Source organism: Amphiprion ocellaris, chromosome 6 (assembly GCF_022539595.1).
Source record: "Amphiprion ocellaris isolate individual 3 ecotype Okinawa chromosome 6, ASM2253959v1, whole genome shotgun sequence".
NCBI classification, from domain to species: Eukaryota; Metazoa; Chordata; class Actinopteri; family Pomacentridae; genus Amphiprion; species Amphiprion ocellaris.
Window position 1 is genome coordinate 28,682,073 of NC_072771.1, and position 14,140 is coordinate 28,696,212.

Here is a 14,140-nt window from a genome sequence, read left to right on the forward strand (position 1 = left end):
TTGAGCAAACACGCTCAAACACACATGCTGACATGCTTGAACACACTCAGGAAACACATTTCCGTCATGAGACTGGAGTATTTGACTAAGTTTGCACTGGCAACTGTGCAGGTTTGTGTGCTCTGCGTTGCTCATCTGTTGAGTCGATACTCTAAGCCACAACAGGGAATGGGTAAAGCTACAGTCATCCCAGCTCTCTGTGCAGTACATCTGTTTTCGTCCACATAGTAGGAGGAGGAGCACTGACATTTGATATGCAAAGGCCTTCTAATCCCCCAAGTGCATCCCAGTGGATGCACATATCAAAGCATGTTTTTTTTTCTTCTTCTCAGGCAGAATATGCCTACTATCACTTTTAATACCAAACTGACTCATTCTTCTGCCTGCGGAGAACTTTATGATAGAAGTTGAGGTATAAAGATCCCCTTTGTCACTCCGGCTTAGACTCATTCCAAAGCTAAGCCTGCCTGCACACACTAGACTTTTCCCACTGTCAACGTGACATAACAAAATAGCAGCTTTGTGTGGGTGATACTGAAAACTAGCAGTGTTATAAACATTTTTTCCCTTCCACACTGCAGTGACACTAAGAACATGAAGTGAGCTCGTACTCTTAGCTTTTTGAACTCCATAGGGTTTTGTAATTAGCGTATCTACATATTTTGCTCTCAGAAATGCAGAAACTTCCCATGAGACCTATGAAGCTGATCAGCTAACATTTGCTGACTCACTCCTGACTTGACCCGAATTTTCAAGATATATAGAAATTGAATCTACATCGGACTATGTGATATTTGCACACGCATAACCTCGGGGAAAGTGCCACTTTTCCTCTTGCCTGCTTGGAAAGAGCTAACAGCCTGTTACTAATTTGGTTCCACCCAGTGCATCTATCTGACAGAGATGCTGCACTCCTGCTCAGATGTTAGGACCAGGGGTACAAATGCCCTCAGAGGCCACAAAACTTTACGTCAGCAACACAATCTATTCCTGTCCGACTGAAGCATCCATTCCGAGGGCCATTACTGCCAAAAGACACACACACTCAGACCTGGAGGTGTCATCATGAATAATTCCTGCTCCTTCCTCTTGTAGGCTTCTTCCTGTTCTGTTTCTGTCTGTGTGGGTATGTTTATGCATGAGGTATTCATTATTGAAGCCTGAAGAGCACGGATATTTTGAGTGAACATCTAAAAGGATGACTCAAAAATCCATGTTCAACTTCCATCATTACATAAGCTTGGAAGGTGAAGAGGTGTTCCAACAGACAGATGAATCAAAAGCTCGTGTGGAGAACAAAGGCGGAGCGGCAGACAAGCCAATCAGCAGCGAAAGACACTAGTAACGATTTTAGCACAATTATGTCAGGACACGAGCTCCGACTCTCAGCAAGTCTAATCTGTGGCAGCTGCCCTTTTACGCAGCCTTCAATGATTTCCGACTCTCACCAAATTGGTCAGTAGATGCTTGTTTCCATGGTGACAGTGAGTGAGAGTGAAAGGATGTCCAAGAATGAGTGTTGTCACTTTGCCTGAAAAGCTCTGATGTAATCGCTGACATAGTTTGACCAAGTCTGTCATTTTATTAGTGTGTCTCCTTGTAGCGGCGTGTCACCGCTTGGCTGCCTTTCCTTCCATGTTTCCGAACAACCCAGCCAGCCTCTGTGCTGATCGGTGCCCATGTGTTCTTTTATGATAAATGATGAGAGCCCGTGTTTGTGTGCGTGTTTGTGAGACAAGGTCGACACCTTTGCACAGTCAGTTATCTTTTCCATCCTCCATTTATCACTGCAGAAGAAAACTCAGCAACAGAGGGGAGCCTTGAACCACAGTATAAACAACTTCACTGTAAACATGCCCTCTTATCCATCCATCTTCTCTGTGTGCACCCATTTCCTGCTGAAAACACAAGTTTTAAAGATCACATAGATAAAATACTTCCTTTGACTCAGATAAGTGCCCAGATATACAAAGTTTGATCTAATTCTCTGCCCTACAGCAAACTCTATGAACTCAGGAGCTGCTCATTTCAAACAAAACAAGGATGTTTGATTTCAGTGTCATTTAAATGCACGAGGAAAATATGGCAAGCATCTTTTTTTGAGGGTACTTTTTGAAAATGTAGCAGTAGTACACATTCAATGACATCTTTAGGCAGCCCCACTGTTTTGTTCTTTTCATAATAAAAACCTGAATAAAAAGGACAATGACTTCTTTGTTTTTGTAGAAAATGCTCTTATTTATTAAATAAATAAATACTGCACTTTTTTACACAATAAGTTATTTAGGACATTTTTTTTTACCAAGGTGATAATGGCTCTTAAAGGATCCTTAAAAGGATCTCTGGTACTGTTTTTTTCTGAATGTCATTCTCTCCTCCTGCCCTCCCCTCCCTCACATCAGCCCTCCGGTTCTCAGCTCAATGTGCTGAGTCCATCTGTCCATAAGAGAACAAATCACAGTTTTAAAAGTTAGTGTGATATTACACCCACTCGGACACACACACACACACACACACACACACACACACACACACACACACACACACATATAAGCAGCCAAACTCACATCCACACATATTAGCAAGTAATGTCTTTGCACTGATGAGTTGGCTGTGACATACACTATACATCATTTACAATATTCCACAGTCGAGCTCTGTTTGCATTCAGAGCATCGGATTGCCTCTGCATTGAATCAGCTATACTGTACACAGGTAAGCCGGTGCCAGCCCAGCATTTGTCTGTACTTCCTCAAATTCCCTCGTTTCACCCCCCCAAACATTCGGGGTTCACTTTCGTACCAACATACTCGTTACTTCCTCTCCTCCAACAATCGACATATAAATCAGCCCTTTTTTCCCATCCACAGTCATTGTGCTACATTTCAGTTTTTCAGTCTCTTTCAGCTTCTCTTTGCTATTTTTTCACCTGCGCCGCTGCTGAGTCACGAAGGTGCAGCGACGGAGGAATGTTAATTTACTCTGCTCAATCCCATCCTTGAAATCCACATTTCTCACACATTTTTTCCAGATCCTTGCCCCTCTGCAGCAACACATCGAGTAGATTTCGTCTCGTTTGTCTTTCCCGGACACGTTATTGTTGGGTTTAGCTGCATCTCTGCAGAAGCATGTTGAGGGAGTACACCATGCGATCACGCAGGTCTGTAGGGCAGCCGGACGTCAGCAGGGAGCTCAGTTTGAAGGTTTTGGAGATGCGGTCCTCATTGATGTATGTCAGCATGTACTCATCCCTCTGGCAACACAGGATGATCTTGGTGTGATCATGGTAAAAGTTAACCTGAAACAAGAAACAAAGTTGATCAGCTTTAGTCTTTTTGTTGTTTGATCGAGGGTTTAACTCTGCTCTTCATGCATTTGCACCTCAACAGTTGCTCTTCTGAGCATGCTCAGCAACGACTATGTATGCCTGTGTGTTTACCTGGAAAGTGCCGTCGTTAAAGAGCATCATGAGGGCGCGGTCTGATTTGAGCCACTGCAGCAGGTACAGTCTGGGCATGTGTGCATCTGTCATAGTACCAAGGTCTCCACCCTAAGAAAACAAACGAGCAACATGTCAGGATCAGACAGGCTGCAACTTGAAGGATACCATTTCTAATGCTTCTGGGTGTGGCAAGACAAAAGAAACATAACAGTACGAAAGCAAGAGATTACAGGAAAGAACAGAGGAGTGGGGGAACAGAAACTTGACTTACATCCATCAGGTTTTCCTCCATGTAATGGGAGAAGTACTTGAGCACAGTCACTTGGCCCACAAAGTGTTCGGGAACCTCGCAGGTGGGGAAGACGGAGCGCTGGCCCAACTCTGCATAGTAATGGATAGTCCTGAAAAAGAGAGGTCCAAACAGTTACACAACCACTCAGATATTTGACAACTTTCTGACCAATTTTAAAATCTGCACTACTACTTGAATTTGGCACTCCATTATTAATTCAATTCAAACCGCTATCAGATTTTCCAGCATAATTAGATTTATCACAATAAACTTATACAAGCCATTAAATGCTGTGACTAATAACTTTCAAATTGAAGGTGGAATGTTGCGAGAGCGCAGAATAGCCCGTACTTTCTGTCTGGCAGGAGGCTCATGTGAGTGCCATTGTTGAAGAGAACTCCCACGGTGTGATCAGACAACTGGTAGCCAAAGCCGTACTTGTTGGAGTAGTCCACCCATTTAGTCACCCATTGAAGACTGCAGCTGTTTGAGCCCTGAGGAATGTCATCTGCTGCAGGGTGAGAGCACAGGGGAGGAGGAGGAGGAGGATTAGAATACAATTACATGGAAGATCGAAAGAAGACCGCAAACTTAAATGCATGATAGGGTACACTGTGTTAGTTCTGTTCAACCGACAAAAGCTGAAAATTATCTATGATCTGTATAATGTAAAGGAGTGTCATTTTAAACTGACATTGGATGCTCTGAATCCTTTAATCAACATGTTGTTCTCTTGAAGTGTTTCAAGGTCAAACACCAATAAAGAGCTTGTATCATGAACTTGCCATTGTGGGATTATTTGATGAATAACTGTACATGTCACGACTTTACAAAAAAAAAATCACTCACCTTTAGCCATATTCTCCAAACAGCCCCTTAAAACACTTGCAACAGTCTCAGCCACACTCCCTGTTGTGTTGTCTTCCAGGCCTTTAAGAACAACAGGGGGGTCCTTTAGTTTGATGTCACAATGGTACAGAACAAGGAATTGCTTTGCACTCTTGCTGTCACATCAGGTGTCTCTTTATTGTACATGCACATATCCTATCTGTAATTTCCTGTCACATGCTGTAATGTATTATTGTATGGATTCCATAAGAGTCTCTCTGTAAATGGCTGTGTAAATAAACGAGGCTGTTGAACTTACATTCACTACTGCTGCTGCAGCTCCCCAGACTCCCCCTGACGATCAGACGGATGGTGTCTTGCGTTGTCGGGGACTGGCTCTCTGTTGCCAAGGCAACAGGGCTCTCAGCAGATGGCGGAAGTACACTTCCATTCTGAGGTGAGAATCAGTGACGGCAGGGTTTAGAATCTGCGAGTTTAGATCATCTCTTCCTACTATGACTCAGCGGTCACCCACAGATGCAAAGTAGTTGGCTTAAAGGTTGAAAATAAGTGCTTTTACTTAGTTCTGAAAACTGTGCTTGTTATACAGTTTGGTGCAGCATCAGAATGACTCACTGGATTCTCCACTACATGATATCCCAGAATTACCTATCTGTGTAAGTGGCTGTATGAATAATGGACCTGCAACATCACCCACACTCTTGTAAATATCCTGTTTTGTGTTCCTACCTCGGAAAGTTTTTTGCTTTGTTGTTGGCTGATGACAGTTCTCTCCAAGTCATGCTGCAGTTTGTAGATCTCCTCTTCCTCTTTAGTTAACTTATCTGTGTAGGACAATAGCAGGACAGGAAATTAAGAGCATGACCTTGGTGACTGCAAATGTGCCTAAAAACAAGCTGTAATGATGCCTCTGGCTGAAGCATCATCTAGAATAGAGAGATAACTGGCTGCTGTGACAAGTGGTGCATTAAGTGGTATACTAATGATTATTGTAATACTCACTCAGAGTCTCGTAGTATTTGACCTTGTCCCTCTTCCCGCCAAACAGCGCCGCGGCAGCTTTCTTGAAGAAGCTTTTGGCGGGACTAGAGACGTGGAAATCTGGTGCTGAGTGGCAACAGCTAGCAGACAGACGCTCTGGACTGAAGCCCTGTAAAATAACAAAAGTGGGTCAGCGTGCGGCTGGCGGGAAGGGGGTCACTGTTAACTCCTACGCAGTGACATTTGCAGAGAGACTGGCAGAGTGCAGCAGACAGACAGACAGAGGGGTGAGGGTGGTGCCTAACCTGTGTGAAGAAGTCGTGTCTCAGAATGTGGTCCAGATTGGGTCTGTCCTCGGGGATCTTGGCCAGCAGGCTGGCGATTAGCTGCTTGGCCTGTGGCGACAAGGAGGAGGGAAGAGAGTAACGCGCCTCTCTGATACACCTGTACGTCTCCTTCAGGTTGGTGGTTTCAAATGGTGGTCTGCCCAACAGCATAGTGTACCTGGAGAGAGACAGAAGAGTGAGTGAGCCGATTTCATCTCGAAAAATGTATGGACAAGCGATTAGAGGTGAGAATGCTCATGAAACCTAATGCCACTGTGCATCTTAGGTTGTTTTACGTTAATGTTCATAATAATTACCAATATTACTAAGCCTTTTAAAGTTCTCTAATGATAGATTTACAGCATTCCTACTCACATTACACAGCCTAAGGCCCAGATGTCTGATTCACAGCCGTGGCCCTGCTTGTTGAGCACCTCGGGGGACAGGTAGTTGGGAGTTCCACAGATCGTCTTCCTCCTGTTTCCCGCTGGCTCCAACTTGGCAGCAAGACCAAAGTCCCCGACCTTCAGTTCCATCGAATCACTCACAAAAAAGTTACCTGTAGGGAAGAAAGGGGAAGGAGATGATGAGCACCTGATATTCAACCCGGGATAAAAGGTTAAATTTAGACTCAGATCCTCCTGAGATGAATTAATTGAAGGAAAACTAGTGTAAGAAACAGGTTGGTATGGAGAACTGATATCCTCCCTACACAGAATGCATCTGTAAAACTATGCACAACAGTTCGCAGAAAGATTCCTTACCAAGTTTCAGATCTCTGTGAAGGATTTCTTGTTCATGCAAGTACTTCAGTCCAGAGACAATCTGTCGCAGGTAATAACGCACTTCTGGCTCAGTAAGCACTTTGCGAGCCTTTAGAATATGAGCTAACGACTGCAAAAAAGACAAAACATAGAGTGGACAATTAATACAGAGGTTCTTTTAGTAATATAAAAACACATAGTTTGCTCTTTAAAGAAAATCTTGTCATTATTTTTGACCTTCTTTAATCTCAGAGAGTTACATAGATATTAAAACCAAATTCTTACAGTGAGATCACACTCTGAATACCAACTAAGTGCTGCCTCACTGACTTTGGGTGCATTGCAGGTGTTTTCCAAATTTAAAACACAGCACTGGCCAAGAAGCATAGTCGTTACAAATGTAACATGTGACATAGAAGGCACTTACTTTTCTGCTGCAGTATTCCAACAGGATGTAGATGTTCTCCTTATCCTCAAAATGGTGATAAAAGTGCACTATATGTTTATGGTGCAGTGCTCTGTGCAGCTCAATTTCTCTGTCAATCTAACGAGGAGGGGAAAAAGACAAAACGGTCACGACAGAAATTTTAATTTTGTCACTTCTGTTATCCACCTCTGCCAGTGTGCACCAGCACCGGAGCGGCGGGCTTACCTTCTCCCGTTGGTGAGGTTTGGAGACGCGCGCATGTGGGATGATTTTGGCTGCATAAACTTTACTGGTGGAGAGGTCTGTCATCTCATAGCATTTAGCAAATCCTCCCTGGAAAGAGGAAAAACACTGTTAAGAGGGTGTTTTCTTCAAGTGAAGTGATAAACCTCCTTTAAAAAAAAAAAAAAAAAAAAAAAAAGTACAGATTCTACGCTTGAGCTACCTTTCCCAAAACTTTTCCACGGCAGTAGCACTTCCCCGTGGCAGGATCGGTGATTATCCTCGCCATCTCCGAAGGCGCACTGCGCTCGTCCATCCTCTTTCGGCGAGGCTCGCAGGACCTCTGCGTGGATTCACACATGCTGCTGCTGCTATTCGTCTGTTGGGGCCCGATATTCCTCTGTACTTCCATGAGAGTCGGTTTCTGATCGCGCACTCAGAATGCAGCCCCGACGGTGCGCTCCGGAGCCTTTATACCCTGGCTGCCTCCCCGCCCCGCTGTCTGCCGCCCTCTCTCTGACGTCACGCAGCGAGACCAGAGAATGAGGTCTGCTTGGTATCGATTAACCTGCATGTACGTTCGTGTTGATGATGGCACAGACATGAAATCAGAAAATGAACGAATCAGCGTGTGGATAGTGAGGATTCTCGTTGTTTAAATTTTGCATCACCACTTGCAATCCACAATTACAATAAAGACAGGCAGGTTTTGTGATTTGCTTGTTTTGATCATGAGAGACAAGCAGGTGAATGTTTTTTTTGGTTTTGTTTTTACATTCTGGTGCAAAATCTTTTTCACGGTGTTGGAGCAATGATGCATTTGGCCGATGGAAAATCCACCATGCAGAGGACAACCTTTATTTGTATTCTGTTCAGGCTCACCTCCTTCCGTTTTTTGCCTCAAGACTCAGTTTGGAGCTCTAGCACCCTCAGGTGGACATTATTCAGGGTTCACTGCATATTACAGACTTATTCTGACTGTCACACTGCAGCATGTTAAGTACAGTCTTCATATTATCTTCTCACTGGATGATGACGTGAGAATTTAACGTTTGGTCAAATGTGAGCAGCGGTTAGTGGAGTGGGTGTAGAGGTGGTGACATACAGGAACATTTGTGCTCTAGTTTGCAGTTGTACGTATGTCGCAATGACCTATAAATTACAAATTACAGTACTGTAATTTATTGAAGACACGACAATAAGGTGCACAAGGAAATGCAAAGAGCAAGTTCTTCCACCAAGTATGCAAAATCCCTCAAATGTGGTATCTTACAAAGGTTATTGTTTGGAATCTGTCAATCTATATCAATCTATATTAAAAATACAACCAGTAGCCAAATGATACATTTCTAATGGTAATTAAATCTTAATTTTATATACATAACAAAAATTTACCACTTTTTGACTTCTTAGCAAATTTTACTGAAATTTCTTAAGTTTAGCTGCTATCAGAGACACAAGCACATGGTTACATAGCGTACATACCCACAATCGTCAAACTAAAGTGCTCATTTCTTCACCCTGTTGTGCATCCCACATCACCTACAAGGGTCAGATGACACAGACAATGATTTTAGACCACCTTTGGGGTGCCCACACGAAATATACAAACGTCTGCGTCTAACCATCTGTCTGGGAGACTGATGGAACAAATCTCAGATTGACCTCAAGCTAGAACAAAGGCATTAATTTATTTTAAACACCACACATGAATCTAACTGCAACCTTGCAAAATTAATACACACCTCTCAAAAACACTGATCTCCCAATGTCGCTTGCAAATTAGCAAATAGCAAAATTTTAATGATTAGTAGCGTTGGAGTGCTTAGACAGACAGCTAAAGCCACATTGTAGATAGTGGTGCATGACAGCATTTACACCAAGATCATGAGCAATACGGCACTGCTCAGTCTGTTCTGGAAGAGCAAAGCCGGAAAAAATACTGCAGGCGCCAAGGGATGTCAAAATCTTTCTGACATTTTGCTTAGTCAGAGTCCTTCTCATCGTTGCAATGTTCAGAAACATCTTTCAGAAGGATCACTCCTAATCAGCGCTCACAAAAGGCAGACATCACTGATTTACTGCCCAAAAGTGCTTTTTGACTGCGTCCTATCAATGTGTCTTCTTTGTATGGTTTCTTTCAAGTATCTCACCACATTATTTTGCATGTCTGGTCTGAGAAAAAAAGAAAGTGATTGGAGGGTTAAGTGCTGTTGCGAATGACAGCGCCGGAAAGAAACTTTGACTTATTTCTCCACTGTGTTCAGTACGTTTCTCAGGTGTGAGCGCACAGTGTTCATGTCGTAAGCAAAAGTCTGGTCGAGTCCAGAGCCAGCAGACGACTGTTGTGGCCAGTCAGGGAACGGAAAACGACAAGCAATGACACGCGCGTCATCTGGAAGCTCTTTCAAAAGCTTCTCACCCAACACACTCATCTGTAAACCAATCAGAGAAGGCGAATTAGCAATCCGGGCTATTCAAGCCATATTAATTATACAGAATCTAATTATTTATGGCAAGAAAAGAAAAAAAATCCTCATAGGAGAACTACTTACTACTCCTGGAGCAAGGAAAGCAGTCACATTGTTGTAGGAGGACAAATCAGTCTATGAGAAAAAAGAAACAAATGTACTCAAGTTACAGCTTTGATCAGGTAGAAGAAAAGCAGCTGTTCATTAAGGTGTTACCTTCCAGAAGTCTTGCTTAACAAAGGCTGTCTGGCTGGAAGGGATGCCTGTCCAGCAGGCCTTGCTCCTGGCATATGCCACTAAAATGGAATTAATCTCAAACCCTGTGCACTGGAAACCAGCAGAAGAGGCCGCAAACACCTGGAAAGCAAATAGGATTGTGTAAAATGCAACTACGTGAAGCACACTTACACTGAAAATCAAGCTTGACATGCTTAACTTTGCAGTCAAACGTACATTTGGATGCAGATTTTTTTTCTAAGACAGATGCATCTCACTCACCAGTCTTCCATCTCCTGATCCCAGATCTGCTAAGCGACCTGTTCGTCCCTCAAGCAGCTTCATAGTGTTCAGTGTTTGATCTTTACTAGAGGGCAAATAAGGAACCTGGACCACAGTACAAATAGCACAGTATTTATTCTAAGACATCCTTGCTATCAAGTTAGTACTAGAGCTTAAACATGAAGAAGATGAAGTTTTTAATAAACTTCAAACCTAAAATGACATTTACCATTTCTTAAAATTATCAAGCAAACTGTACTAATGTAAAAGTTTATTCAATTTTATGTCAAAAAAATTCTGCAAATGCTTCATATCAAACATACTTCTACTCAGAACAGTCAACTCTTCTGCATGCTGTAACTACAACCTTGAATCTGATCTCCCACTCAGTGCCAGTGGAACTTCTGCACAATAGCTGTCTGAATCAAAAAGCCTTTCTCATTTCTAGCTGTGGTAACCTGGATTTAATGTGTCAAAGCAGACTTTTCTCCAAGCACAAGGTGTTTTATGTGAGATACACAGCAGCTGACAAGAGAAACAGCAGCAAAGCATCACATGTTTAATCCAAAAGAACTAATCTCAGAGATGTAATAGCAAAAGCATTTATATTTTGTATGTAGAAGAAGTTGATAGCGCAGGTTTCCATAAAACATAACCACAGTTATAGACTTACCATGTTCTTCTTTTCCCACATTTGTTGCTAGCATGGAGCACTATGCTCCAAAATAAGCAAATCATCATTAATGTGCAAGTTGTTCTTTGTCTCTGCTGAGTTTCCTTGATTTTACACATGCAGAATTTGATTTTATATTTGTAAGGTGGACAGAAGGCAGAGCAGGCGCATAAATACAGAACAAAAGGGAACCTCAAGCACCTTGAGTTTCCACGGGACTCTGCGGAAGCCAGGTACGACAAAGAGGCTCCACACTCCATACAGGCCTGTGAGCAGAGCACCTGTACAGGCTGACAGGACGGGATGAGGTTTGCTGGTAGGAAGGACCCTGCCGTGGTCTTGCAAAATCACCTCAATGGTGTCCTCCATTGCAAACTATCACTAGGTGTGGTCAAAACAGTAAACAAGGGTAAATATTACTGCAGCTTGTAATTTTCCTGACAGGAAATATCACTGAAGATAACTCTCTAGCTGAACCAAAACTGGTTTATTGAGGTAAAGACCTACACTATTTGATGCTTTTTTTCAAATAAATCGGATAACAATATATTAGCAGATTTTTTTTAACAGAAACACATGATCTACACATTTTATTTGTTTGATTTTCAGGATTATTGTTTTGGGCGCATCGATGGCTGTTTGAATCTTTTAGAGAAACAATGGGCCAATCAGCGTTTAGTAATTAGGACTGAGAATGAGGTTGATAAAATAGCAAGCTATAGCGATATAGATAGCTACAGAACAACTTTTACCTCAACATGTTGCTTCAATCAGAGAGAAAAAATAAGGACACAGCTCCTAACTACCACTACTGCACCTTCTATGTCAAGCGAAAATGACTATGAAAGGAAAGGAAAGGAAAGGAAAGGAAAGGAAAATTATTATCAAAGACTGGTTAGTGGTAAACAATACACAATATATCCCTTTTCAGCAAGACTGAACGAGTGAAGATAAACTAGATATTTATAGTCGATAAACTTGGACATGCTCTCCTGTGGACAATCTATGAAATAAAACATTGTTTCTAAATAAACTGCGGCATTTATGGCCTGCAATTTGTTGTTACTCGTTGGCCAATGAACACATACACGGATTGCCAGTGTTGGCCATTGTATCGGTCCAGGCAGCTCTGAAAAGGTCCATAGGAAGGGAGAAAGAGTGTACTGGTTTGGTTCAGATACTTTTGTAAAGAACAGTCACCATGTAGATTTGAAGAGCATCCCTCCTTGGGATAGAGTGATTATCGTGGATGATATCTGGCATTTTTCCGATTATCTGTATCACTATTTTTATTGAACGATTATTGATGAATTAAACATGCTACTTGAGGTCTGATGCTAACACCTCTCTCTGTCCGTATTCACTCTCTGGTCTCGGAAATTTCACTCCGGCAGCAAAAATTGAACAAGAAACACAAACCAGGAAATTACCTTCTCTCACAGTGACTAAAGCTAATGGCTAATGGCTAGCAGCTAAGTTAGAAGGCAGCCACAGATTACCCTGAAACATGGTCTGGATAACTATAACTAATAATAATATTTGAAAATATGGACCTCAGTGGGCTATAATGGTAATACAACAATGACAGATTAAGGGAAATAGAGAAAAACAGCAGATGTAACTACAGGACACAAACTGATTGATCTCAGTTGATTGCACATAAACAAAGGAGTGTCCTACTTTAATCACTCCTATTTCAATTTTATATATTAAGTTATAGTCACATTATATTAATGAAGAAACCTAGTTATGAATGACAGGTTCTCTACTATCACATGCTATAGTATATCACACAGATCCAAATATTGGTAATTGTTCTTTCTTGACTGGCAATAATCGGCAATGGTATTGACCAAACAAGCAAACATCAGTTGATCCCTTATCACTCCTAACATGCATGCATTAAATTTACTTTGTAAATTAAAATGTAGACTGTAATTTATTTTTCAACATCAACACATGTATTTCATATCAAAATACACACTTCATTTTGGCAAAATTACAGTCAATTTGCAGTTCTGTAAAAATAATATTTGTCATTTAATACGAAACTGTTGAATTTCATTTGAAAAACTGTGTAAAAATAACCAAAAGCACTCCCCATGTACACAGATACAGCGCACTTTAGTATCAACAGGTCAGCTTATAAACCAAGTAATTTGACTTCTGCAAACATTGGTCTGTTAATCATTACCACAAAGCAGACATTGTCAGGTGCAAAATAACACCTGTGCCCCTTCTCCAACAGCAGATGGGGCTACAGTGACCTTTTCTCCTGCAGAAACCTTCTAGAAAAGTTTCCCTGTGCTTAGGTCATGAGCTACATTTATGTGAAACAACAACTCTTGCGCCTTCAACTGTTTATTCTCGACAAAGATGAGCCCTTAAGGGACAAAATACTCCAAAATCTACCTTCAAACGTGCTGACAGACTCGTAGGATTTCTGCATTCGAGGCGAAATCGGTGCAAAATGGACGCGAGTAAATGACACATTTTTGTGCAAGATACACGCACATGGTTTGGTGTGTGTGTGTGTGTGTGTGTGCGTGTTGATATTTGGTGAATTTGTGAAAGTGTAACGCGACACATTTGCAGAAACAAACACGCCTGTGTACTGCTTACCATACCCGCCCCCTGCTCTGCTGCCCGCACAAGCAGATCCTCCAGTCAAAGGCCGATCCGTCAGTATATCCCGCCCTCTTACTTCATACACGTCCTATCAAATGTCTGCTAACTGACTGGTGGGAGACAGACAGATCCTGAGCCGTGGAGTGGATCCTGGATGTGGATCTGTAGTCCGCTGTTATGTAACGTCTGTTGTGTCTAGTGTTTCTTAGCACATGATGGACTATTTCTGGGCTGAGCCACGCAGGTGTGAGATGAGTAAGGAGACAGGTGAGACTCACAGGAAGTAAAGCTCAAAATAACAGCTGGTACGAGATCCGCTGCATCGTCACAGTTTTGCACCTCTCACGTTAAACATACAGGTTTATAATTGGCCTACAAGTACAGGCAGTGTGATTACAATTGCAAAGATGTCCATTTGCACCCCTCTCTTCCTCCTCCTCCTCTTCTTCATCTTCGCCTTCTGCACTTGCTCCCATTGAAAAGGCCCATAATAACAATATTCATCAGGCCTCTCTTATTTGCTCAGCCGCTCGTTCTCTGAAGAGGAGCAGGCTTCAGGGGCGGAGA

At 42.3% G+C, this 14,140-nt stretch overlaps 2 protein-coding genes across 5 annotated transcripts; both read right to left on the reverse strand.

The window, feature by feature from the left end:
- Window positions 1-2,821: 2,821 nt before the first annotated feature.
- Window positions 2,822-7,799, reverse strand: plk2b (polo-like kinase 2b (Drosophila)). 2 transcript variants are annotated; one of them, XM_023299094.3, is made up of 14 exons: window positions 7,527-7,799; window positions 7,307-7,414; window positions 7,082-7,198; window positions 6,655-6,784; window positions 6,266-6,449; window positions 5,870-6,068; window positions 5,586-5,733; window positions 5,313-5,407; window positions 4,882-5,014; window positions 4,584-4,664; window positions 4,086-4,242; window positions 3,714-3,843; window positions 3,440-3,550; window positions 2,822-3,298 (listed from the first exon to the last, which is right to left on the reverse strand). In XM_023299094.3, exons 1-14 carry the CDS (start codon window positions 7,713-7,715, stop codon window positions 3,107-3,109), a joined length of 1,974 nt encoding a protein of 657 aa, XP_023154862.1. In that variant the 5' UTR covers window positions 7,716-7,799; the 3' UTR covers window positions 2,822-3,106. The 2 variants fall into 2 exon arrangements, with proteins under 2 accessions (XP_023154862.1, XP_023154861.1); XM_023299093.3 differs by having other exon boundaries at window positions 4,086-4,245; window positions 7,527-7,795.
- Window positions 7,800-8,469: 670 nt separating this feature from the next.
- On the reverse strand, window positions 8,470-14,131 carry si:dkey-190g11.3 (uncharacterized protein LOC567059 homolog). Of its 3 annotated transcripts, none has more exons than XM_023299113.3 (6): window positions 13,568-14,131; window positions 11,147-11,326; window positions 10,273-10,377; window positions 9,991-10,131; window positions 9,859-9,909; window positions 8,470-9,738 (listed from the first exon to the last, which is right to left on the reverse strand). In XM_023299113.3, exons 2-6 carry the CDS (start codon window positions 11,312-11,314, stop codon window positions 9,550-9,552), a joined length of 654 nt encoding a protein of 217 aa, XP_023154881.1. In that variant the 5' UTR covers window positions 11,315-11,326; window positions 13,568-14,131; the 3' UTR covers window positions 8,470-9,549. The 3 variants fall into 3 exon arrangements, with proteins under 3 accessions (XP_023154881.1, XP_035799170.1, XP_054867489.1); XM_035943277.2 differs by lacking the exon at window positions 13,568-14,131 and having other exon boundaries at window positions 8,470-9,478; window positions 9,574-9,738; window positions 11,147-13,559; XM_055011514.1 differs by lacking the exon at window positions 13,568-14,131 and having other exon boundaries at window positions 11,147-13,559.
- Window positions 14,132-14,140: the final 9 nt, after the last annotated feature.